The sequence below is a fragment of the Heptranchias perlo genome, chromosome 15 (genome assembly GCF_035084215.1).
Source record: "Heptranchias perlo isolate sHepPer1 chromosome 15, sHepPer1.hap1, whole genome shotgun sequence".
Lineage (NCBI taxonomy): Eukaryota > Metazoa > Chordata > Chondrichthyes > Hexanchiformes > Hexanchidae > Heptranchias > Heptranchias perlo.
In genome coordinates, this window is record NC_090339.1 from 40,550,782 (window position 1) to 40,578,405 (window position 27,624).

General features: G+C 40.0%; 1 protein-coding gene across 2 annotated transcripts in view; it reads left to right on the plus strand.

The window, feature by feature from the left end:
• smarca1 (SWI/SNF related, matrix associated, actin dependent regulator of chromatin, subfamily a, member 1) overlaps positions 1-27,137 on the plus strand; it is a 73,346-nt gene extending 46,209 nt beyond the window's left edge. For both annotated transcript variants that reach the window (XM_067997119.1, XM_067997120.1), the window contains exons 15-25: positions 2,677-2,809; positions 4,854-5,002; positions 5,698-5,814; positions 11,781-11,891; positions 14,716-14,829; positions 16,031-16,153; positions 17,287-17,419; positions 17,834-17,952; positions 20,210-20,422; positions 23,395-23,505; positions 26,510-27,137. In XM_067997119.1, coding sequence (XP_067853220.1) covers positions 2,677-2,809; positions 4,854-5,002; positions 5,698-5,814; positions 11,781-11,891; positions 14,716-14,829; positions 16,031-16,153; positions 17,287-17,419; positions 17,834-17,952; positions 20,210-20,422; positions 23,395-23,505; positions 26,510-26,581 — 1,395 coding nt within the window. In that variant the 3' untranslated portion in view covers positions 26,582-27,137. The remainder of the gene's footprint in view (positions 1-2,676; positions 2,810-4,853; positions 5,003-5,697; positions 5,815-11,780; positions 11,892-14,715; positions 14,830-16,030; positions 16,154-17,286; positions 17,420-17,833; positions 17,953-20,209; positions 20,423-23,394; positions 23,506-26,509) is intronic.
• The last annotated feature ends 487 nt before the right edge of the window (positions 27,138-27,624 follow it).

Genomic DNA, 27,624 nt, shown 5'->3' on the forward strand with positions numbered 1-27,624 from the left:
TGAAATTAAAACAAAAACTGGAAATATACAGCAGGTCTATCAGCATCTGAAAAGAGGCAGAATTGGCTAATATTTCTGGTGGGATCTTTTGTTAGAAATATTATTGGGAGTGTCACTTTTTTCTGAATAAATTTTCAGTATAGTAGCTTACTCAAAGTTTGCTGAACTGTGAGCTGCTAATTTTTTTCTCTCCCTTTATTACTCGGAGGATGCATAAATCTCAGAGGCACATAAATAACAAAAGGAAAACCAGAATAGGGATAGGGCCGCTAAGGGATGCACACGATAAACTCACAGTTAACAAATAATTGAATAGTTACTTTGTCTCCGTATTTACCAGGGAGACTAACAAGATGGGCAGGACATTAGAAGAAGAGATTGAAAAAGATATTAAAACATTTAAGATAGGAAGGGGAGGAGATAATTGATAAACTAATCCGATTTAGGCAGGATAAAACCCTTGGTCCTGATGGATTGCACCCTCGAATATTAGAAGAAGTTATGGAGGGGATAGCAGAGGCACTATTACATATATATAAAAATTCACTAGAAAAGGGAATAGTGCAAGAGGACTGGCAGACAGCTAATACTATTCCTACATTTAAAAAGGGAGCTAGAACAAGTCCAGGGAACTATAGACCAGCTAGCTTAGCATCGGTGGTAGGAAAGATAATGGAATCTTTACTCAAAGATGTAATAGAAAAACATCTAGAGAACGAAAATATAATAGAGTAATCATCACGGATTTCAGAAGGGAAAGTCATGCTTGACCAACCTTCTTGAATTCTTTGAAGAAGTAACAGAAAGAGTAGATAAAGGTAATACCTTAGATGTAATACATTTGGATTTTCAAAAGGCCTTCGATAAGGTATCGCATTATAGACTCATGGCTAAGGTCAGAGCATGTGAAGTCGGGACAGGTAGCAGAAAGGATAGCAAGTTGGCCAGAAAACAGAGGATAGGGGGTAAGGGTAGCTACTCAGACTGGCAAAAGGAGGGAAGTGGTATTCCACAGGGATCAATGCTGGGACCACTGTTGTTCACAATTTACATTAACGATTTAGATTCGGGAATCGGAAGTACAATTTGAGGGATGTAGTTAATACAAAGGAAGAATGCGTCAAAATGCAAGAAGACATTAATAAATTTGCAGAATGGGCGTGTAATTGGCAAATGAATTTCAATATAGACAAGTGTGAGGTAGTGCATCTTGGTAGGAAGAATAAGGAGGCCACATACTGCTTGGATAATAAGAGTCTAAATGGGATAGAGGATCAAAGGGATCTAGGGGTACAGATACACTAATCACTAAAAGTAGCGATGCAGGTTAATAAGGCCATAAAAAAAGGCAAATCAAGCACTTGGGTTCATTTCTAGAAAAATAGAATTGAAAAGCAGAGAAGTTATGTTAATCTTGTATAAGATGTTGGTTAGACCACATTTGGAGTATTGTGCACAGTCCTGGTCTTCATATCATAGAAAGGATATTGAGGCATTGGAGAGTGTGCAAAAAAGATTCACAAGGATGATACCAGAACTGAGAGGATATCCTTATCAGGAAAGACTTAACAGGCTGGGGTTCTTTTCTCTAGAAAAGAGAAGGCTGAGGGGTGACCTGATAGAGGTCTTTATCATAATGATAGGGTAAATGTAGAGAAAATGTTTCCCTTGTGGGGGAGACCAAAACTAGAGGACATCAATATAAAATAGTCACTAATAAATCCAGTAGGGAATTCATGAGAAACTTCTTTATCCAAAGAGTGTTAAGAATGTGGAATTTGCTACCACAAGAAGCAGTTGAGGCAATTAGCATAGATGCATTTAAGGGGAAGCTAGATAAGCACATGAGGAAGAAAGTAATAGAAGGGTATCCTAATAGGGTTAGATGAAGTGAGGAGGGAGGAGGCTTGTGTGGAGCATAAACACCGGCATAGACCAGTTGGGTTGCATGGCCTGTTTCTGTGCTGTAGTTTTGATGTAACTTGATGATGCTGTCCCTTCATATAATGCATTAAAATTAGTTATTTTTACACTATCTTAACCATGCTGTTAACCATAGAAAATTTAGATTCATAAATGAAATGGGATAATTTTATGATCTACAGTTAATAAAATCAGAGGAGATGGATATGTCACAAAAGAGATTTGAGCATTACTTTTGCAGAGTTTCATTATTCATGTACACAGTTGCACTATTACTGCTGTTTGTTTCAAGAGTTTCTTTCCTCCTTTCCTTGAGTTTGCTTTCATCCTCCCCTGAAGGTGCTGATGGTTTGCTTGAAGTGTGGTGCCTCAGATATTAGTCCGGTACTCCCCTGGGTGGTCATCTGTGTAAAGTGTATTGACAGACAACTCTGTTGTGCAGGATATCACAACCGAGCCTGGTCCTGACCTTGCTTGGTAGCTGAGACTATTTGTTACACTCTCAATGCTGCTCTGGCTAATTATACTGACTAGGATTTGAACCTGGAACCATCTGGCCTATATAGCTACAACTGGTTATGCTTTTACCCACATGGTCATCAGGAAGTCTGCTTGTTGGGGTTACTGAAGAAGTTGGTTTTAAAATGTTTTGCTGTGACCTTTATGTACATTTCAGACTCTATATATTTGGATTCTTTTAATCAGTGCATACACCATTTAAAAAAAAAAATTATAATGTTTCTTTGTAAATAGGACCGTGCACATCGTATTGGCCAGAAAAAGACCGTTCGTGTGTTCCGGCTCCTCACTGACAACACTGTGGAAGAGCGGATTGTGGAACGGGCTGAGATGAAGCTGCGACTTGATTCTATTGTTATTCAGCAAGGTATGAATGCTCCTTTGGTCAGGGAAATTTCATTAGGCCCACCAACATATTAGACTTGTTATGTTCACATGGTGGGCACAACATTATATTCTTGTGCTCTTAGAAACATTATGTGGCTTCTCTGATGGCTCAGTGAGTTTATCCAGTTACTGACTTATTCAGTGTAAACCTGTGGCCTTGATGTTATCCCCTACATGGCATTAACACCCCTATTATAAAACAGTCGATCCTTAAACTCACCTTGAGCAAGGCCAAGGGAGATCTATTCATACCAATTATCATTGTAGCTTGTCGCTCCAAAACCGCAGGCCCTGAAGAAGGCCGTTTATGCTGACGTTTATGTCTTCTGTTGCAGTCTTTGTGCACACTGTCAGATTTGATCTCATCCCATAGCTAGCTGCAATGGGAGATTAACACGGGTCAAAATGTAAACATATCTGACTCGACCCCACTGGTACCAATGAAAAATAGGGAACAAATTGCAGGCATATACAAGAGAAATTTGGTGCTAAGCCTTTGTACTGTTTGACTAATAACTACAAATAATTGTTTTACCTCATTATGCCTTTTCAAAGCTGATTTAAAAAAGAGTTGGAATTCAAATGATCCAAGTTACAAATTTTTTGAAACAATTAAAAACCACTTCTCAAAGCATGGTGAGTTGTTTTGTGGGCAAACGTGACAGCCATTTTGCGCATGGGCAGACCCCCCCACAAAACCCTGTGAGATGGATGACTAGCTAATCTTTTTTTGGTGGTATTGGTTGAGGGAGAAATGTTGACCAGAACAGTATCAGAATGCTGTTCTTTGAATAGTGTCATGGGATCTTTTATATGCACTGGAAGAGACAGACAGTAGTCAAAACAGCACTCCCTCAGCACTACACGGGAGTGTCAATCTAATTTATGTCCTAGAGCAGGGATTGAACACACTGCCTCCTGATTCTGTGTTGAAAGTGCTACCAACTGCGCCAGGTTGACAAATATTTTAATGATGTAGAAATTCCCTGATTTCCCTCCATTTAGTTATTTTATTACTGTGAGAAGATAGGTAGTTTTTATGCTCCCGTCACTGTCATTAAATTGGTACTGTAACAAAGTCTGGATTTTGAACTTCAAAGCTTCGTGTGGAGAGAACACCAAAGCCTCAAGTATTTTGGATGAAAATGGTTACTGTAGGGGATTGAATTCACTAGCAAGATCAGGGCTGAGGGAAGAGGACGTGAAAAGCAGTGAGTTAAGGAGAAAGGGAACTCTTAAGCTTAATATTCTTGTTTCGAATCCTAGCAGAACAAATCTTTGAGAATTGAGATCATATTACAATTCTGAAAGAATGGCACATTTCCAAACCGTAAACGTGGTGCATAGTCCAATGTGTTTTCTTTGCTCCCACTCCTTCTATTGTGCTCATCTAGATGAGGTACGTTAGTACTGGGGAGTGGAATGCTTTTCATTTGAGCACCCATTTTTGGCATCAAGCAATCCCAATTAAGGTATAGTGCAGTTAGATATAGAGTAAAGTGCTCTCTAGCCTGCAGTGTGCCCCATTCCCAACTTCAGAAGCGCACTCCTTCCTGGGGTGACATCTTCCCATCCCAGCCATTCGTGGGCTCTGAGTGGGATTGCTCAACTGTGATATGATTGAATAGCCTACTGATACTTACGCATGAAGAATGGCTATTTGGGTGAGGTAGCTGCCCTCGAAATCGTACCCTAGCATATGTCACTACAATCAAGGAAGATAAATTTGACGATGTGAGGAGGAAGGGAGAGTAAAATGAACTCTCACTCGATTCCTGTGGTCTTGATTATGTGACTAGTGAGTTAACGAAGGTGCTCATGTTCTGTTATTACCTTCAAGAATTAGTTTACACCAGGAATGCAGAAGTTACTGATAGTGCCTTTTTTGTTTTGCTTTTATTCATGATTTATTTCAGTTACTAGTTATTTAATGGAGCAATAAATCGGAGAAACATCTGAGATTCTAAAAACAAGTCACCAAGTCTTTTTCATCTAGACATTTTGACATTGCTTTATTTTATTAGGGAGGCTAATTGACCAACAGGCCAACAAACTAGGCAAGGATGAAATGCTACAAATGATTCGCCATGGTGCTACCCATGTCTTTGCCACCAAAGACAGTGAGTTAACAGATGAGGACATTGATACTATACTGGAGAGAGGAGAAAAGAAGGTACAAACACCAAATTGTTTTTTGAGCCCACGTTTTTCTGCTCTTTAATTTCTAACAATTAGCTCCTATAATAACATATTTTATACATTTTTTGGTGTGTGAAAGTTGCTGTAATGGTGAAGGATATTAGTGCTTGGAAATTAAACATTTTCCATTACAGGCACTAGTGCCAGCTGAAACGTGACACTGAACATAGACAATGTTGACATGTTACCAGACTGTGGATGGAAGGTATCCCATCTGAGCCTGATGCTGTCATCAGCCACACATGCTTTCCAGCGAGGATTGCTGGCTAGTGGTTGAGGAGCAGGAATCCTGGCTGATCTTTTTCCCCTTACTAATGCAGAAGGTAATAGTAGTGCCCTGCTGCCACCCTGGCTAACACAGGCCAGGGATCAAACCTGAGACTTTCTTGGTCTGCATGGCTGAGCTATTTACTTATTAATTAGTTAGGTGATCAAGGGAGCCACATTTTATTTTTAGGCATTATGAATTTCTTGTGCCTCCTTGATTTAATTCTTAATGCAGTGCAGTACATATACTGATTGAATCACTGAAGTACACATTTTCTAACATTTATTTTCTTCCTCTTTTTAACGTCATTGCTTTTTCATTTCTTGGAGCCCATCCTTATTGATGGTTTTACACTGCAGCCTGAACATTTTTTATTGAATGAAATTACTTTTTCTATATAGACAGCTGAACTGAAAGAACGTTTGCAAAATCTTGGTGAGAGTTCCCTTCGATCGTTTACTATGGAAACAGAAAGTTTATATAGTTTTGAAGGCGAAGATTACAGAGGAAAACAGAAGGTACGGCTTTGTTTTTTGCTTTGAATTTAACGCTCAGTTGCATTAGTGCATTTTAATTTTTTTTTGTTTAAACAATTTACGATGAAAGTACTGTTGATTTTTTTCCAAATATATTACTTTTAAAATGAATTTTCGCTCCTTGGGGATGTTTGTACTGCAGAATAAAATGATTCCCATTTCAGGCAGCCAGTGTTGACATCAAGCAGTCCCAGGTATAGGATGTTTAGATGCACAGTAAAATTCCCCCCGACTGCACCAATGTAAAAGATTTCTATTTGTCATGTTAAGTATTCTATAACCTCTCTAAGGATGCAGTTATATTGTCACTTTCACATTATTGCAAAGTGACTTTGGGTATGCATGAATGCAAAAGTGACAGTATAATTCAAAACTATTGAGCTTTACTAACACCATGATGTATTGAGACCTGCTCCAAAAGGCTATTTTGTATCTGTTTTAGTTGCCACCAAATGCAGTATACCTCCATCAAGGGACTGATTGCAGGCTTCCTCAGGGTCCAAGGTGTCACAGACTGCACCCACATTGCCTTCCGTGATCCCCACCATCAGCCTGTCATCTTTCTGAATAGAAAGGGAGTCCACTCCCTCAATGTCCAGCTTGTTTGTGACTATAGGCAGCGTATCATGCAGGCCTGTGGCCGGTTTCCTGGTAATAGTCATGATTCATTTATCCTGTGCCAGTCCTTTGTGCTGCCTTTATCCCAGCCAGGCCTTCAGATCACAGGCTGGCTATTTGACAACAAGGGCAATCCCCTTCAGACTAGGCTATTGATACCTGTCAGGAACCTAGGCACAGCTGCAGAGGTGGCCTATAACTGCCACCAGAAATGTCATCGAGCAGATAGTTGGTGTGCTCAAGTAACATTTCTGCTGCCTGGACAACTCAGGAGGAGCTTTGCAGTACAGCGCCGAGTGGGTATCCAGTTTTATGGTCGCTTGCTGCATGCTGCACAACTTTGCCATCATGAGGGACCAGCCCTGACCGCTACCTGGACAGCAGGAGAGGGCGGAGCAGCATGAAGATGATGAAGAGCAGGAGTGGTATCAATCACCAGCTGCCAGAGCTCTCAGAATAGCTCATTCAAGAGCGCTTCACATGAATCATCCCCAATGGGCCAACAGCCCTGCAATCCTTATCACCACCATCCTTACTACACCACCACCAATCCTTAAATCCAGCCCTCATGGGTCTTTCCCTTGCCTTACTAGAAATATAAACATCAACACCAAACCCAGAACAAAAAACATATTTATCCAAGAACTCAATTCCCCCTGTGTCTAATAGTTAAAAGAAATAATTAAGAATCACCCTTGCGCAAGCCCTTTAGTGCCTGTCTTCTGTCATCGTTTACTTATCCAACTTTCTATGAAATGTTCCCCCAGAGGCTATTGGTTGGGAGGTGGAAGCTTCTGCTGAGCTTCCATTGAGGATACTTCAGATGGCCGTAGTCGGTGACCTCGAGCAGCTCTGGATCTTGAGGGCAACATCTCAGCGTGGGCCAGAGCAGTTTGGTTGGGCTGGCTGTGTGGCACTAACAAGGGTACTGGCAGAGTGGGTGATGAGATAGTAGATATGCTGTCATCCTTAGAGAGGACAATAGGTGCCTCTCCCGTGGAGCCGTGGCCACTTTACTGGGACTGCACCTTGTAGCTGTGCGTGAGAACAGAGTGCAGGAGTGATGTGACATCTGGAAGCTCTTGTCAACAGTTGCACCCAAGCCAAAGTGGCAGCCGTCTGAGCTTCCACGGCACTAGTATTAGCTGCCGTAGAAGCTGTCAGTGGAGGCTCCATCATAGTGGGCCTCGCTGTTGTGTTCATGAAGCTGACCACTCGGTCCATGTTGGTCAGAATGGTCTCCATGCTCTGCGTGAAGCCTTGACACAAGTTGGAGTTGGAATCCTCCGTGCTTTTAGCCATTGTGTGTATGCTCGTTGATAGGCTGCCCAGTACACCTGCATTTCCTGGTGTATGCTCATCAGCGTTCTCTGGCAGCCTGAGCCCTCGACTTCAGCATTTCAGTCCTCTGCAGCAGAGCTAGTATGTGATCTTACCCTCTGGTGAGCTGGCACTTGTGGTGTCCTGTCCTCTTGCCCTAGCTTCTGCACATTTGTGGCCGTGATTCACCACGTGAAGACCCCTCCTCTAGTCTTGCCTCTAAAGTACGTGTAGTGCCAGTCTCTGAGCTGGTGCTTGCTACGGTCAGATCGAGTGGTGCTGCATCTTCAGGAAGCTTGAACTCATTTTCCTAAAGTTGCAGTACTTGAAATGAAAAAGAAGGCAAGGATTAGCATTTAGTGGCTGGTGAAGGCAGCTGCAGTTTGTCATGCAGAGTGTGTAGGGAGAGATAGTAGCAAGAAGAGGTAAGGAGGAAAAGGATGTGAAGAAATCCTGCATGCATCTCCTCCAGTGTTACCACTCGTCACGGCCATGACTCTACCCCTGCCCGTGATGGGCAGCACGTTTTCTTCCAAGGGGAAGAGGATGTGCAGGTGGGCTCGGCCATATCCGGTGGCAGCTTCCTGGAACAAGTTGTGCGCAACATTCTGTAAGAAAGGAGTGTGTCAGTGACAGTCTTGAGTGTTTAGAGAAAATTGCCTTTAAGAGGTGATGCCCCCGCCCCCCAAAAACAAGCGGGCAGCCAGTGAGTCGCACGGGTAGTGATGAGGTCCCAGCACGAATTTAGCATGGTGCCTGAATCAGGTGAACAGGCGCGTGCAGAGCATGTCTCAACCACTGCCCACCGTTTTCCGGTGCAATCGAATTTCTAGGCCACTGTTCTCAAATATAATCTCCCTCTAGTGGTGCAAATAACATACTTCACTCTTCAGTGTGTTCCATGCCTTATTTTCTTCTGTACATTTTCCTCAGCAACATTATTTTCAAAGGTTATTTTAAAATAGTGCTAAGAAAACTATTTTAATAAGTTTTGCATAAATACTTCCATGTACTATGTCAATATTGACCACTTAACACCCTCGAGCCTGTTTCGCAATTCAATGAGATCATGGCTGATCTGTATCCTAACTCCACTTACCCGCCAAATGGCAATAACCCACCATTGTTCAAGATATTTCTTCATAGTTTGCTAAATCTTCCCAAGATTGAGGAAACTTTCAGATACTCCCTTCCTGAAGCCTGTCAAATCCAGCTGTCTAGATCTTTTCTGTCTAAAATTAAAGTGGAAAATAAATTAAAATACAGTTAAAGATCAGGGTCCCACAGAAAATGGAATCTGGGCAAATTTATGACATGTTATTTGTACTGCATTATGAATGGGCAGATGCAGTTTACCTGGATTAGCCACTTCCATTATAAGTGGCATGCCCTGTATGTTAATTTGTTGCACTTATCAAGTTGTATTTCATTAATGGAAATGCTACAATAATTGGTGTCAGTTGAGCTTGACCTGGCTTCATGTTGTAGGTTTCTGATCTGAAGTATAAATGTAAGAATAACCCATAAACATCCTGAGCATAACATACATCTGTTGGTACATAGGAACATAGGACATAGGAACATCATTGGCTCAAGTAACCACTTATCTGTTAAGTTACTAATCAAAATCCGATTGACTAAAAATGGATCAATCAAAAGGCGTTCCATTCACTCTCAGCTGGTAGTAAACAATAGTGGTAAGGAATCATTAACCAGCACAGAACTGAGGAATCAAATTACTCAACTTGTTTGTCAAAGTTATCATTCATAAACTAGCAAGTACCACAAAACCAGCTAAATTGCTCAATTTTTTCAGCCAATGCAACAAACCATGTTTTCTTCTGACCTACTGCATGATATACAGCTAACAATTACATTTTGAACATATTAAGTACATTAAAAAATTATATCATTAAAAAAAAATAACTGAACTTAGCCATAAAGTTGATATCAACAATTTTCTGTCCTCCTTCCATCAACACCAACATCAGGCCTCTCAACATTCTGGGCTCCATGTATAATTTCCCTCCACATACGTCACTATTTCTGCCCAGCCAATTTATGTTTCTGTTTCCAATCTAAACTGGGCATGCTTAGTAATCCATGTAACAGATTATGATTTCCAGGAGCCACCACACAGCTGTGGCATGCTTCTTTCCCACTCTGGCAATGGTCCTGGTCCCATTTTGATCCCCATTCACACTTTTGCTTGTGTTCCTTTTCACACTGTGCCTTTCGCTGCCTCCCACTCTTGCTCCTGTTGATGTTCTGCTCCTGGTCCCATTCCTGTTTGTGTATTTCCTCCCACTCCTGCTGGTGTTGGGCACCCAGTCCCATTTCTATTCTGGCCCCTGTTCCCACTCCCACTTGTTTTCCTGCTCCGACTTACATTCCATCTCTGAGTCCTGCTCCTGCAGGCTTCCTGCTTTTGGTTCAGGCTCTTATTCCCAATGGTGCCAAACCCCAAATACCCCCACCCAATAAGAGCTTCCAGACCACAGCCCTCCTCCTAAGAATTGCCATTCTGTGCCTGCGCACATCTTCCCAGCCTTTGTCCACTGTCGTAACACCCTAGTTTCTTCTAATCCACAAGAAATCAACTTCTATAATGAGACCATCACTGGGCCTTGCACTCATAATACATATGCTTTGAAATGGCGTGTGGGATACTGGTGCAAATGTTCAATATGTCCATCTGAAAATGCTCTGTTATTTTAGTGGAAGAGTTAACTCATTTAAATTAAATGGGATAATGTCTTTGCTGATGGTCTGAAATTCCTCTTCTCACTAAGTCATTAAGCATTCACATGCTAGTATCCCACAGTGTAATTTCAAGGTACACTGCTTCTGTTGTTAGAAAACAATGAATTCTCCAACTTGCCGTGAACAACACCCCAGGAGATTCACTAGTCTTTAAACAATTCCTTCATGTCTGAAAGTTTTATTTCTGCAGTAAAATTTCAAGTTAAAAGTTTTTTTTTAAAATGAAGGCAGATCATATTGAGGATTTAGCAAATGGTAGCATCATATGTAGCTTAATAATATTCAGTCTTTGTATTCGGTTTAGGTTTATTTAGTGTATTGGCTACAGGGGGGGGGAAAATCAAATTTGATATATGCCTTAATAATGTACCAATGTGTTTCTTGGCAACTTATCTTAGTTTGTCATCTCAAATTGCTGCAGTAATTTGTTCACCTAGTGTTGTATAGTTTGGAATGGTCTATAATGTCACCATGGCTAAGTGGTAGCAATCTTGTCGTCTGAGTCAGAAAGTTGTGGGTTCCCACTCCAGGGACTTGCAATGGTGGGTGTGTGAAATTTTTGTACTATATCCACTTGAAATGTGAAAACACTCAGCAGCACAATTATAGATTCTGTTCTTATAAACTTGGATTGTGTATGGATAAAGCAGTTTGAGGTATAAAATACTAGAATGAAGTATTGCTGGTTACAGATCTGCCACTGGTGTTGGTAACGGTGGGAACAGTTTGAGGTAAAACATATTGATTGATATGAAATCTTTGTAATAGTATATTGTTACAAATATACTTAAAACAGTTTTGCACTTCAATACAGTGTTATTGGGAGCAATTTTCATCTGCCGCTTGCCTGTTTTTCCTAGGCCCAGTTGTACCAGGCATTGAGTGGCATTACCAGCAGTCCTTAAACTGCTGGAAGCTGCTCCAAAAACAGCCTGGGAAATTTTTGGAGGTGGATTTTTGTGGGGCCCAAAGGAGTAGGAATTCTCCTCCAGGCTCCACAAAACGACAGCGACCCATTGCCAGCCTGCACCACCATCCTGGCACCCATTTTGCGCTGAAGTTAAAAATGATTCCCATCATCTTGTTCACATGAAATGATACTGTTGAATTTAAATCTGTAACAAGTTGCATTATGCATACAAATATACAGTATATCAAATATAATTTGATAGTTTAATGACCCTGGTGGCATTTTAAATGCACAGTATTAACTAAAATGTTCTGTTATTTTTTGTAATAATAAATAGATTGGTTTGACAGAGTGGATTGAACCACCCAAACGAGAGCGAAAAGCCAATTATGCAGTGGATGCATATTTCCGAGAAGCTTTACGTGTCAGTGAGCCAAGAGCCCCAAAGGTAAAGCAGTGTATAAAACTATGTTTACAGAACCTTCCTCAGGGGAAGGATTAGTACTTTGAATTCAAAATTACTTCAGCCTGATGGTGTTTAAGAAGATGTTTTAAACCACTGAGTGGTCTGAAAGCACAAGAATAAAATAAACATTTTGCAATGTGATAGCATAGCTCCTGTGTGTCTTAGCCACCTTCATATCCTTAGAGTATGCTCATCTGTAGCAAGTCGCTGATAGGGGAAGATTTCCTCTGTACACCATCTGTAACGAAATTGTAAACGTGTTTTATAAAGAATGTGTTTGTGATTTTGTTACACCAAGCGCATAGGGAAAATCTTCCTCCACTGTTCTACCTGATTATTTGAAGTACCTCTCAGGACATTGGAAGCAATGTGTTTGCCCCCAGAGACTGTAAAGACTTACTATTTTATATCAGATTGTGGTTGGTACTGGGATAAAATACTATTATAGAATGATCTTTCAGTTGCTACAATCTAGTTCTTTCGAACTCTCTCTCTCAAAACCTCTTCATGCTACCTCTCTCTCCCTTCTTTCAAAAGACTTTCTTGCATTTTTATCTTAGACTGTGCCATTGGTCGTCATGGCTCTCCAAACTCTTTCATCTCCTGCTCTGTGGCCTTCCATCTCCCGTGTAAAGCATTTCCCAGTGCTCTTCTATATGAGGAGCACTGTATAAATGTACACTTTTATTTTATGAAATGTTTTAAAAAAACGGCACTGTTGTTTGAACAGAGGGAGCATTACAGGATATCCTTGGACTGAAACAGTGAAACCGAATCATGGTGTAAGAATTCAGACCTGGAATTCCCCTGCTCCATAATATATAATTGCCCTGTAACACTAAAACATTTTTATTCAAACATTTTTTGGGGTACTGTATTTTCCATCACTCCTGTCCTGGGTTGCCAGGATTTGGGACTTTAATATTCAGTTCTGTATCACAGATTTTTAAGTTGGGGTCTACAGGCCCCTTGGGGTCCTCAATGCCTTCAGATTTCTATCTGAAGTCCGATCACTCTGCACACTTGTCTGAAGAATTATATATTCTATATTTTTGCTGTGTTTATTGATTTCACTGGCACATTGTTTCTGTTGGTGTATACTAATCAAAATGCAACTTGTTGCTAGCACTATTTGCTGTTGAATAACTGACCGCCTTTTTTTGGAAGCTAGGGCAATGGGGTCACTGGGAGTGTGTTAATATTTGCACACACAAAAATTTGAACAGCACTGGTATTTGATATAACAGCTAGCTTTTTGGAGGCGAAGGGAAATTCAACATTTCAGGTTCTATCATTTTGTTACATTAGTCAAAGATTCGCAATTTTCCAGTGCTCACGTGAACCCATCATAATATTGAAGATCTAGATTTCGTACAGAAATCAACTGGTCAGAAGTGTTACGTAGATCACTAGGAAGATAACTCTGACCAGTGCTGCACCAAGTGACGTTTTGATTGCTCTGCCACTTTCCCATCAAACTGAATCATTAAACATTTACCAAGAACTGACGGTAATGTATGTTTATTAATTTGTTTATAGTGCAGTATCATTTTTATTTCTCTGTCCTGTTTCATTTTCTAAATTATTTGTGATATAATCCACCACCGATAGTTGTAGGGGAGTAGCATTTTAAGGCAGTAGCTGAAGTTTGAAGCAGGACTGGTCAATGGGGGCCATTCTAACTTTTCGCGGTAGTATAAAACAGGTGATATCAGATAGGCCGTCTATCATACACTTTGCCCAATTTGACCTTTCCATTGACTTCAGTAGAATGGAAAATCGGGCAGAGTGTATAACAGGCGACTGATCCGATGATGTCCGTTTTACACCATTTAAAATGACCCCCAATGTCTCCTATGATTATATTAACGGTATTATGTAAGTATAATTTGTTGCTGCTGTTGTACCATGAAGTGATATATTGTCGATTTCTTGCGAGTTCTTGATTTCTATCAAAGTATCGGAAGGCACTAAAAGCAGGGTCTTTCATCATGTACTTATTCTTTTCTTCCCTTGAGGAAGATCTCTCCCTCATTTTCAAACCTCCACTGGCATGCCCCACCCTGCTTTGTGAATTTTCTCCGAGTGTATGTACCAGCCCCCACCTGTGTTGTTTTTAATGGTGTTTCGCTACCCACTTTCCACCCAGTCCACTTCAAATTTGGAGGCCTGCTTTCTGTGGTACTCCTAAATCACTTCACCTTGCTTAACTGTCTTCCTGCCTTCAAAAGCCTCCTTAAAAACCTGTTTCTTCAACTGTGCCTTTGATCCCCTCTTCCTAAATTCTTGCACTTCCTTTTTGATATCCATCTCTCCTCTGTAAAGAGAGGTTCTTTTCCCTTAGTCATATTATTTAAATTAAATTTGTTCACCTGCCTAGTTTTTTACTGCTCCTTAGTGGGCAGGCACAATGTGATCTTGATAGAGGTCTGGGCTAACACATGGCCACCTCTCCGCTGGGGTGTGGAGAGTGCTTCTAGGAAAAAATACTTGCTATCACATTAAAAATGAAATGTGACTATTCTGATATAATAAGAGGTCCTTAGTGATTGGAATTATGACCTAATTTGGTTGGTTACTCTGCTGTGATTTAAAAATGTAGGGATAAACCATTAAGATGCTTTTTTTTTCTTGGAGTAGGCTCCACAGACATAGAAACATTTTATAAAGAGCAAAAGAAAAGGAATGAAGACAAAAATTCAAAGCACAGCTCTTCAACAAGTCAAAGTAGATGTCTTTAAATAAAGTCATTCTTCGTTAATGATAGAAGTTTCTCTTCTGATTGTAATCATTGTACCTATTATAGGCGCCTCGACCTCCGAAACAGCCAAGTATTCAAGATTTCCAGTTTTTTCCACCACGTCTATTCGAACTACTGGAAAAAGAAATCCTTTCTTATAGAAAAAGTATAGGGTATAAGGTAATACAGTGCAATTGTCTGTCAACAAGAGGTTCTTGACCCAAACACTTTATGTTGAAGTGACTATTTGATGTGTAATTTGCTGGCATTGTGAAATCCTTTACAGTGCAACTGTAAAAGCCATATTGCACTGTGGTACAATCAACCTTAAAAGCATCACACAAAAGCAAACCTTTTTCCATTTGAAACGCCTTTAAATTTGGGAAGATCACCTATCAATCATGGTGAAGCAGACAAGCTAGGCTGCCCTAAACATGATTGAGAGATGCTCCAGTCCCTCACCATGCATCAAGAATATGACTGCACCTTTCATTTTTAATGTTAGCGTGCATTTGCATGGGGTGAGCACAGGATTGGGTGAGCTTGGTATACCCTGCATGTCAAATAGCCTGATGATGCTCACCGTTGAGGCTCATGCATGAATAGTGGCACTTGGGTGAAGTGGTGGATGGCGATCAACACTTAATCAGCTGTGCCCCAGCTTGGGGTCTGTTACTTTGGGCAAGAAGAGGAATTGGGGCGCATCTTCAGTGTGGCGGGTTTCTTCCCGCCTCAAAGATGCAACTATGATTCCAGCTGATTTTCTGGTCTGTATTTATTAAATATTAGTGATGAGAGCCTAAACTGTGGTTGGTATTTCTGTTGCAAAAAAAACCTTTATGAAGACCTCTACTAAAACCTGACTGGTTATAAACTAGCAGTCACTTTATTTAAATGTAATTCATTCTTTTTGCAAAGCGATTCTTGCACATCCCTTTAAAGCAAAGGGGATGATCAGTAATCTATTGTAGCTGTATTTGGATTGTTAGTAAAATGTGCATTGTAGGTGGGACTATTTTCTAAAATTTGAGAAGTAACAGGAGACTATGCAAAAACTGGATAGAAATTATAAGAATATTTGTGGACTGGATCATGACACTGGGGCCAACAGGACTCTTTTTCATAGATCAACCCCACTTTCACATCATAATGCTCGAACAGTTCTCCAAGGAAACATCTGGTTTGTTGAATCCAAAAAAAATTGCATTTTCCTGAAATTTGGAGCTAACCTGTTTGGGGGTGGGGGTGGGGGTGGGAACCTTTCCCACAGGTATTTAGGTCAAAATCTGTTCCCTGCATTTCTCTAGATACTACCATAAGTGCATAAGGATATGGAGTAATGTGTGTAAGTAACTTAATGTTCATCTGGGAATGGTTGTAGGTCCCCAGGAATCCTGACTTGCACAATGCAGCGCAGGTACAAAAGGAAGAGCAGCGGAAGATTGATGATGCACTGCCTCTGAACCAGAAGGAAATTGAAGAAAAAGAGAAGCTCCTTACACAGGTGTGCACCCAAGCCTAGTCCAGTTTAAAATAATGGTATTGCTGAGTTCTACATCATCTTCACTTTCAGTGTTGTCATTAGAATATATTATAGTGTGGATGTGTAAAATTTTTGAGCAGTGGGATTCAGGTCAGTTGTGGAATAGAATCTTGTATCTATCACTAGTCCCATCAAATTTGAAGTTGTAATTTACACTTGCACCTCAAGAATCATTCACAAAACAGCAGCAAATCACACCTGAACTAGTAAGCTACCTACCAATGAACAAGCAGCAACGAGAAAGCAAACAACTATCAAGGAGGGGAAGCAACTAAATCACACAAAATACTTAATGAAAATCTTTTTGGCCACTATCTTGTTTCCTCAGCTTGTTAATCTTACACAGTTAACAAATACAACTTACAACCTAACAAATGTAAAAGTTTAAATTGCCAAAAATATTTTAGTTTACCCATAAAATTGCCCAACACCTTTGGAAATGTAAAAAGTAAGTTTGACCCGAAGGCCTAACCTCTGCCAGGGCTTGAATTTACTCATGAGCTGAATGTCTGGACTCCAATTGCAATCGCAGCAGCTTTTTGGCTTCTTCATGTGGCTGCTTTGTAAGCAATGCCACAGGAGTTTGCTAGTCTTAAAAAAAAAGGTCCATCCTATCCATCTGGGGTCCTATGTGTTACCTGTAGACTGAACTTGAGTACTTCTCTATCTAGCTTCCTGCCCTGAGTGTTTATGCACATTCATCTGAACTGAATGGGGTCTTCAGTTTGCCTTTAAACTAGTGATCTGTAAACACACACCATAACATTATTACTAAATCAATGGGATTGGACTACAGTCTGCAATTGTTTTGGATTTTTAAAATATTTTTAGAAAGTAAGCTTATTCTTATTGTAGGGCAGTTAGAATGATTAAAACTCATTAATATTTAACTGGAGCTGATGGAAACCATAAACCTCCTTATTTAATATCCTACAGTCAAAATAAATTATCTTAATTTTACTACCTATGTGTTTTACTATAATTAACTGCTAAATTTGATGATTACTTGTTAGTTACATTTAATAATAAACTTACTGTCTGCATTTAAGAGTTAATTGCATTACTCAAATTGCCACTGGCAAATTATTTGCTAGGGCTTTACAACATGGAACAAACGGGACTTCAACCAGTTTATCAAAGCCAATGAGAAATATGGTCGGGATGATATTGATAATATTGCTCGAGAAGTGGAGGGGAAGACACCTGAAGAGGTCATTGAGTACTCTGGTAAACCTGTTCCCAATTCTTTACAGAATTGCTATACTTTTTAGTTTTGGTCATAGAACATAAATCAAAAGTTTGACCAACAAATAATCTTGTTAAAGAAGGCATTTTGTAGTTTGCATTTTTTCACTCATAGATCTATGTTTTCCTCCAGTTTAAATTTCATATTTTTTTATACAAATCTTTAACTACAGTGGAATCTCAATTACCCAGCATAATGGAGGCCATAGAATGTAAACAGATGTTTAAAACAAACTTCATAAGCTTCCAGCTCCCTTCTCGGTGGAAATTCTGGAAGGTAATCGAGAATGTGGAAATGGGAGCAAGGATAATTGAGGTTCTGCTGTGTTATCAAATATTCTTAATTGGTGCAGGTTGTTTCAGTGCCATGATTTACAATTGAATTGTTCATTTTAGCTGTTTTCTGGGAGCGCTGCAATGAATTGCAGGACATCGAGAAGATCATGGCCCAGATTGAGCGTGGGGAGTCAAGGATTCAACGACGGATTAGCATAAAGAAAGCTTTAGATGCAAAGGTGATTTGTTATTTCAGTTCAGGATCTTTCACCAAGTACCATATATACAGTTGACCATAAGAAATGCAGAGCTGTTCACTAATTCACACTTATTGGCATTAGAAATTAAAATGAAACCGAAAAGGTCAGGTTCATAATACAGTAGAGAACCAAGCCAAATACAGAAAGTACAAAGGAGAACTGAAAAAGGAAATAAGAGAGAGCATGAGAATAGATTAGTGGCTAACATAAAAGGGAACTCAAAAGTCTTAAATAAACATCTAAATAGTAAAAGGGTAGTCAGAGGAAGGGTGGGGGTGATTAGGGACCAAAAAGGAGATCTTGTGGAGGCAGAGGGCATGACTGAGGTAGTAAATGAGTACTTTGCATCTGTCTTTACAAAAGAAGAGGAGGTAGTAGAGATATTGGATAAGGTAGTACAGGAGGAGGATGTAGAGATATTGGATAGGATAAAGAGGAGGTACTTAAAAGGTTGGCAGTACTCAAAGTAGAAAAGTCACCTGGTCTGGATGGGATGCATCTTAGGTTGCTGAGGGAAGTAAGGGTGGAAATTGCAGAGGCCATAATCTTCCATCCTCACTAGATATAGGGGTGCTGCCAGAGGACAGGAGGATTGCAAATGTTACACCCCTGTTCAAAAAGGGGAGCGGGATAAACCCAGCAACTACAGGTCAGTCAGTCTAACGTTGGTCGTGGGGAAACTTTTAGTGACAATAATCTGGGACAAAATTAATTGGCACTTGGAGAAGTATGGGTTAATAAATGAAAGACAGCAAAGGTTTGTTAAAGGCAAATCATGTTTGACTAACTTGATTGAGTTCTTTGATGAAATAACGGAGAGGGTTGATGAGGGTAGTGCGGTTGATGTTGTATGTATGGACTTTCAAAAGGCGTTTGATAAAGTACCACATAATAGACTTGTTAGCAAAATTGAAGCCCATGGGATTAAAGGGACAGTGGCATGTGGATGCGAAATTGGCTAGGGGACAGAAAGCAGAGTAGTAGTGACCGGTTGTTTTTCAGACTGGAGTTTACAGATGAAACGAAACTTGGAAATGTAGTAAACAATGAGAATAGTAATAGACTTCAGGAGGACATAGACAGATTGGTGAAATGGGTAGACACATAGCAGATTAAATTTAACGCAGAGAAATTAGATACATTTTGGTAGGAAGAATGAGGAGAGGCAATATAAGCTAAATGGTACAATTTTAAAGGGGGTTCAGAAACATAGATATCTGAGGGTGTATGTACACAAATCTTTGACGGTGACAGGACAAGTTGTGAAGACTGTTTTTAAAAAAAAAAATGTGGGATCCTGGGCTTTATTAATAGAGGCATAGAGTACAAAAGCAAGGAAGTCATGCTAAACCTTTATAAAACACTGGTTACGTCCCAGCTGGAGCATTGTGTCCAATTCTGGGCACCACACTTTAGGAAGGATTCAAGGCCTTAGAGAAGGTACAGAACAGATTTACTAGAATGGTACCAGGGAACTTCAGTTACGTGGAGAACAGGAGAAGCTAGGGTTGTTCTCCTTAGACCATAGAAAGTTAAGAGGAGATTTGATAGAGGTGTTCAAAATCATGAAGGGTTTTGATAGAGTAAATAAGGAGAAACTCTTTTCAGTAGCAGAAGCTTCAGTAACCAGAGGACACAGATTTAAGGTAATCAGCAAAAAAAACAGGCAACATGAGGAAACATTTTTTTCACACAGCGAGTTGTTATGATCTGGAATGTACTACCTGAAAGGGTGGTGGAAGCAGATTCTATAGCAGCTTTCAAATGGAAATTGGATAAATACATGAAGGGAAAAAAATTGCAGTGCTACAGGGAAAGAGCAGGGGTGTGGGACTAATTGGACAGCTCTTCCAAAGAGCCGGCACAGGCAGAATGGGCCAAATGGCCTCCTTCTATGCCAAATCACTCTATGATAGATTAGAAGTTCCACCTGTTATGGTGGACACTGAAGACCTCATTTGAAGAAGACCATGGTGTCCTGACCTTTTAAAAGAACTTATGGTTTATGCTATAAACAGTTGTTGAAGCTGAGAATTCAACATTCTATCTTCCATTTGGCATCTGTTCCTAAAAGTTGAGCACTGTTTTAAAGGTGATGATGGGGGATTCACTTCATATATACCATCTTGTAATCTGACTCCCAATATTACCTGAAGAAAGGCGGTGACTGTGATGTGGTAATGTTTGTTTCTGGGTGTGCTATCCTAACTTGTGCCCACCTCTTGCCCTATTTCAGATGGCGAGGTATAAAGCCCCTTTCCATCAGCTACGTATTCAGTATGGAACTAACAAAGGGAAGAATTACACAGAGGAGGAGGACCGCTTCCTGATCTGTATGCTGCACAAGATGGGCTTTGATAAAGAAAATGTGTATGAGGAGCTGCGACAGTGCGTACGCAATGCACCACAGTTTAGGTTCGATTGGTTTATCAAATCCAGGACAGCGATGGTTAGTCACTATGAAAATGTTTTACAAGATTTTTAAATAGATGGAAGTAGGTTTAAATTTCTACATTAACCTCCCCAATGGGCGAGATGTGATCTTAGTTAAACATGGTGGTGCAGTGAATTAGGTATAAAACAACACCAATTGGTACTAAATTAGCAATCTTGCTCTAAGGGACCACAGGATGACTGGTGTGGAAAATGATAAAATGTCACACTAGCCCATTAGAGAGCACTGTTCTGAGATAGGGACAGAAATATGTTGGGGTTGGGTAGAGGGAGCTTTACTCTGCATCCAATCCTCCATTTTTCTTAACGTATCTGTGAAGCATCTAGGGATGTTTTTCTGCGTTAAAAGTGTTATATAAATGCAAGTTGTTGTTGCTGTTACTATTACTATGTATCTTAGGAGTGTTTGATACTGACAGTGGGTCTGCAAGATGGGAAATGCCCCATTATCTGGCACTAACATCCCTCATAAAAGTTCTATAAAGGTCATCCTGTGTTAGTTAAACTAGATACCAGGGTAGTAACTGTTCTTGGGGGAGAATTATAAATTGTATATTCAGATTAATCAAATATGATAGTAATTTTCATATTGAAGATCCACATGGTGCTGAGGAAAAAAGCCGTAATAGTCTCTCAGCAACTTTTAAACTGGTAGAAGTTTAGTTACAACAACAACTTGCATTTTTACAGTGTCTTTAACAGAAAAAAAAGTCTATAGTGCTTCCAAACATTCGTAGATATGGGGGTGGTGCCAGAGGACTGGAGAATTGCAAATGTTACACCCTTGTTGAAAAAAGGGTGTAAATATAAACCCAGCAACAATAGGCCAGTCAGTTTAACCTCAATGGTGAGGAAACTTTTAGAAACGATAATCCGGGACAGAATTAACAGTCACTTGGATGAGGGTGGATTGATTAGGGAAAGCCAACACGGATTTGTTAAAGGCAAATCGTGTTTAACTAAACTGATAGAGTTTTTTGATGAGGTAACAGAGAGGGTAGATGAGGGCAATGTAGTTGATGTGGTGTATATGGACTTTCAAAAGGCGTTTGATAAAGTGCCGCACGGTAGGCTTATCATCAAGATTGTGGCCCATGGAATAAAGGGGGCAGTAGCAACATGGATGCAGAATTGGCTAAGGGACAGGAAACAGAGTAGTGGTGAACGGTAGTTTTTCAGACTGGAGGGAGGTGTACAGTGGAGTTCCCCAGGGGGCAGTGCTGGGACCACTGGTTTTCTTGATATATATTAATAATTTAGACTTGGGTGTACAGGGCACAATTTCAAAATTTGTAGATGACACAAAACTTGGAAGGGTAGTAAATAGTGAGGAGGATAGTGATAGACTTCAAGAGAATATGGACAGGCTGGTGGCATGGGCGGACACGTGGCAAATGAAACTTAACGCAGAAAATTGTGACGTGATACATTTCAGTAAGAAGAACGAGGAGAGTCAATATAAACTAGAGGGCACAACTCTAAAAGGGGTACAGGAACAGAGATTTGGAGGTATATGTACACAAATTGTTGAAGGTGGCAGGGCAGGTTGAAAAAGTGGTTAAAAAAGCATACGGGATCCTGGGCTTTATAAATAGAGGCATAGAGTACAAAAGTATGGAAGTCATGATGAACCTTCATAAAACACTGGTTCGGCCACAACTGGAGTATTGTGTCCAGTTCTGGGCACCGCACTTTAGGAAAGATGTGAAGGCCTTAGAAGGGATTTATTGGAATATTTCCAGGGATGAGGGACTTTAGTTACCTCATCTAAGACTGGAGAAACTGGGGTTGTTCTCCTTGGAACAGAGACAGTTGCGGGGAGATTTGATAGAGATATTCAAAATCATGAAGGGTCTAGACAGAGTAGATAGAGAGAAACTGTTCCCATTGGCGGAAGGGTCAAGGACCAGAGGACATAGATTTAAGGTGATTGAGGAAAAACTTTTTTACACAACGAGTTAGGATCTGGAATGCACTGCCCGAGGGGGTGGTGGAGGCAGATTCAATCATGGCCATCAAAAAGGAACTGGATAAGTACTTGAAAGGAAAAAAATTGCAGGGCTTTGGGGAAAGGGCGGGGGAGTGGAACTAGCTGGATTGCTCTTGCGTGGAGCTGGTGTGGACTCGATGGGCCAAATGGCCTCTTTCCATGCTGTAACCTTTGTATGATTCTATGTTGTCTGGGAACAGTGACTTTGATTTACTTAATGTGATTTTAAACATGACCGTAATCGTCAGGGAAATCTGTTTGCATGTGATTTTATTTTAATAAATTGGTTTTGAAACTCTGTTACAAATTCATACAAAATTTATTTCATGCTTCAAGCGGTCAAAACAGACAAGTGTAATACATTTGCATTTTACATAAGAACAGCTATCATTTGGCCATTCCAAATTTTGAGCAAGGCAAGGGAATCTGCTCAAACAAGTTTCAGCTAAACCCTTTAAAGCCAACAGACAGTACAATAAAACTGGACATTCATCTTGTAGCTGCTAATGGGATTTTGTAGTGGGTAAAATGGCTGCCAAATTTAACAGACCCTGTACTACAAAGTAGTTAATCATATGTGAAATGCTTTGAGAGGTTGCTGAGGAAGATGAAAAGCACGATACAAATGCAAGTCTTTCTTTTATTGCGTGTAAATGTGGTGTTTTGATTTTCAATAGCTGTTTGTTGCCAGAAACAACCTAATGCAGACAGGTAGACTCTGCAAGTAGCTGATTCTAGCCAGCAGTAGCTTACTTGTAAAGGCAGGTAATGGGACAGCATAGTATCACAAACTTCAGAAAGAGGAAGCACTTTGTTTGCTGAACAACATGTCCTGCAATTTTGGCCACACTACTGCTAAACTTGGGGCGCAGGAACTGCACCAGCTCCTTTTGATAATAAGGAGTTGGTGTTGTCCTATCCGGTGTTTTGGTATTGATGAATGCAACTTTTGTTTTTTCATTTCGATTTCATATCAGGAGCTCCAGAGACGTTGCAATACGTTGATATCACTGATAGAGAAAGAAAACTCAGAACTTGAAGAAAAGGAACGTGCTGAGAAGAAACGACGTGGACCTAAAGCTGGAACGGTATTTAAAATTTCATTCTTGGGGAGAAACTGGATAGTGAGGTGTCTTTAAAGCAGACAGGCAGCCTTGACAAGCAGCTCTAATTCTAACCATCAGTACCTTTCACATGGGGAAACCACAGGAAGAGGGAGTTAAACAACTCATCCTAACTGGGTGGTTGGACACCTCTGCAACCTGGTTTTGAATCCAGCCTACACTATTGATGACTGTCTCCTCTTCTGGCTGTATGAGTCCTGCATGAAGTCACTGGATAATTTCAAACAAGTTTCTAGTTACCATGGCTTACAGCACTACTATTCCTGACATGGTACCAAATTTTCAATCTCATTCTGAAAGATTACAAGATGACAGTGTTGGAAATGAAAAATGATCATGCTAGTGCAGTAAGGGGTGCTTTTCTGATGTTGGGGTTGAAGCACATTAGCATGTTAGAATCATGGAATTTTACAGCACACAAAGATGTCATTCAGCCATCACACCTTTGCCAGCTCTCTGAAAGAGCTACCCACTTAGTCCCATTCCCCTGCCCCTTGCCCATACCCTCTTCAATTTTTCTATTTCAATTATCTGCTTCCTACTTAAAAACTATTATTGTTTCTGCTTCCACACTATTTCTGGTAGGGCATGCCATGTTCTAACTGTGCTCTGCATTAAAAAAAAATGTTTCTTTTGGTGATGATCTTAAATTTATACCCTCTAGTTACTGACTCACTGACCAGTGGAACTAGTTTTTACTGATTTACCTTATCAAAACCCCTCATAATTTTGAACACATTTATCAGATCTCCTCATAACCATCTCTCTTTTAGTGCAGAGTCCCATTTTCTGTAACTAAAACCTCTCATCTATGGCATCATCTTAGTTAATCTCTTCTGTACCCTTTCCACGGCCTTGACATCTTACCTTTGGTGGGCCTCTTTGGTTCCATCACGCATGGAACTCATCGGAGGGTGCAAGATGCAGGCTCTGACCACTTCTGAACCAAAAATGGCAATCGGGATCCTATTTACGTTATAGGACTCTGTTTCCACATTAAAAAGGGGCCTATCGCCTGAAACAGGCAGGCATGTTGGACACCCGGCGGTAGTCCCGTGTCAAATGGAGCCAGGCGTGTCGACGGTGATAAGGCCGTAACCACCTCATTTATGCCAGGCAAAGACAGTGAAAATCAACCCCATTTAGTGCCCTAATCGGAAACTGTTCATTCTCTAGTACCAACATGCTTCATTTTAATGAGCACAAAATTCACACCAAAAAAAAGTTTTAAAAGCAATTCCCTCGTTCCATTGATGGTGGTAATGTGAATACAAACCAATGGAGTGACATTTCTCCTGTTGATAACTTTAGCAAAAAAAAATTGGCTTGATTATGAAATCAGATTTTCTACTTTGTACTCGCACTGACTATTGGTAAGAGGCCAGGATTTCACCCTTAACATGACTAAGCAAGAATAAATGAGTGTTTGTATTTAAAAAGTCAAAGCAGAAGATTAAAATTATTTGGATAATTGTGACTAAAATTGAACTTTACTGTACAACATTTTAATTAGGTTTTCTGGGATAGAAAAGGATCGTAATCTGAAAGGAAAAGTAATATTTCAACTCCTGTAGGATGGAAACAGATGTCAGGCATCTCAGTGCTGTATTTATTCTGGTTATCTGAACCACACACTTTGAAAAATGATTGGATAACACTTTCATGAAACAATCCTACACAACACACTTCAGAGCAGTGCTGCATAAATTACCCTCTCTCCCACACTCTCAAATATAGATTTCATCAGAGAAACAAAATCTCTGCTTCTGGTGGTGAACATTTCTACTTTCTTTTTCTGTGGTTGGCCACCATTGGTTTTACACTAATGTAGAAAGGCTGGTGTCTAGTTCTGCAGCAGCAGAAGTGAGACTGTGTCATGAAGGGAAGGGTTCCTGCTGTTCAATTGTGGTACCTTTTAATGATTGCATCTCTACAGGTGTTAATTCAGCTCCGCCACACCATCTGGCTCTGTAACATCTCCCAGCCAGCTTGTCAGCACTTCTTGTTGGTTAAAGAGAAATAATTGGAAAAAAGAAGGATTTTTAAAATTGCCAATTTCTTTTATTATTTTAATTTCCTAATGGGAAATTGACAGTGAGAAGTTTTTAAATTCTTTTCCACATTTTCTACCTTCCCCTCCTGAAGCTGCTAATTCTTGCTGATGTACTTTTCTACTTGTGATGCCAACCCTCTGGTATTTTGTCTAAATAGCCATTCTTTGTATGTGAGCCCAGACAGCGAGTGTCGGCAGACTATTTGAACGGAAAGGACAGCACAGCTGTTTGTGCCCAATCCTGTCCAAACGTGTGTACTTCCCAGTGAAGATTCTTGAATAGCAACCGGGCACGGGAACCCTGGACGATGTCTTTTATTTCACCCCTTTCCTAGCCCAAAGCACTGAGGCCAGTTGCCACCCCCCAAAACTGCTGTCCCAGTACAAAACCTAAATAATACCTGGAATCTTCTTATCTTTATGGATTTCTGCTGCACTTGATTGTGCCATTATTCACCAGGCTACCAAGGGAGCTGAACTACTGATTCTAAATATGTACAGAAATGGCATAATCTAGAATGGAGATTGTGTCTTTAGTTAAGACTGATATTGTACTCAAGTTATCCATTTACTCTGTTATTTCACTGGTGAAAGTTAGAATATGTCATACAGAGTAGAATTCTATCTGTGGAGTTTAACTAATTTGATGAGAGAAAAACCATAATTACATTGAAAAATCTAGAGATGCAAGCAGGTCTGTCAGTACCTGAAAGAGAAAAGGCAGGTTAATATTTTGAGTGGAGACACTTTATCAGAACTAAGGGTCTCTGACCAGCACTGTTGATCTGTCTTTTCTCTTTCAAATGCTGATGGTTCTACTGTGCATTTTTAGCATTTTCTGTTTGTTTTTATTTCAGATTTTGCATTTTTATTCTTTTAATCTCATCAATAACTTAATTCTTTATTTACTGTTAGGCACAGAAGAGAAGGGCAGAGCCAACTCCAGACACATCCGGACGAAAAGATTGGAAAAAAATTAAGAATTGAAGTTCCTTGCCCAAATGAAGACTGCATCTCGGTTAACACTATAGTTTCTTTATGTTGCCTTTTCTCACTTGTATATTCATTAGAAAAATAGTCAGATGATGCAGTATAATAAATTTTACAGAATTTTGAATACATTCTCAAGGTACATTACACTTGGAAACTGAGGTTTTCTTTTGTAATATGCTATGGATGTTTAGTTTTTCTTTCAATCTATCCCATTCCAGTATTTTTATGTCTGTCCTTCAGTCGTACGTACAGTGATCTACTTGTATTTAAATGATTTACTGCTTGCATGCATTTTAATATGTTGGCTGTTTTTAAAGTAAAACCTGGCACTCCTGTTTTGTATGTGAGTAGGAATTGAAGCAGATTTGGGTTTTAAGTACTCAATGAGGTATTCTTCAGGATTCTCGGCCAGTTTACCAAAAGATCCCTGTTTTTTTTTGGAAACAACTTTTGTTTCTTGGATGGTTCCCTTTTCTATTATTGAATTGTTTCACCTATAAACTGATGAAATACTATTGGAGAAAAAAATAAATCTCAACTTAAATTTCAACCTTAAGTTTCAGTGTATTTGTTTATCTTCTAATGTACAGTGCACTTTGGGAAGATAACAATTTTGTATTGGTATACGTTTGTGTTTGAAAGTTTTATTTGAGTTTAACTTTTTTGTGAAGTTTGGTAAGTTAACAGCTCCATTTTGACCTGGCCAATTATCGCTGTGCCAGAAAGAGTGTACTTGTTAATTAACATTCCATGCCAGCAATTGTAAGGCATCAGAGCTCTCGGGTTCACACAGCCTCCTTTTGCCCATTGTTGTGGTCCAGTGCCTATTGTCTCTAAAACTGCCTGAGCAACAGTTATCATCCTCATCTGCACAGCCTACTGTACCTTCAGAAGCAATTCCCCTAGCCTTGGCTGGGTGTGAATCTGTGTTGATGTTAAGACCAAATGAGAAGTAGTAGTGCTGGCTACGAAGTTCTCTATCCAACACTCGTGCTACAAAGATACGGGAATGGTGGTGACCGAATCATTAGTTCAAG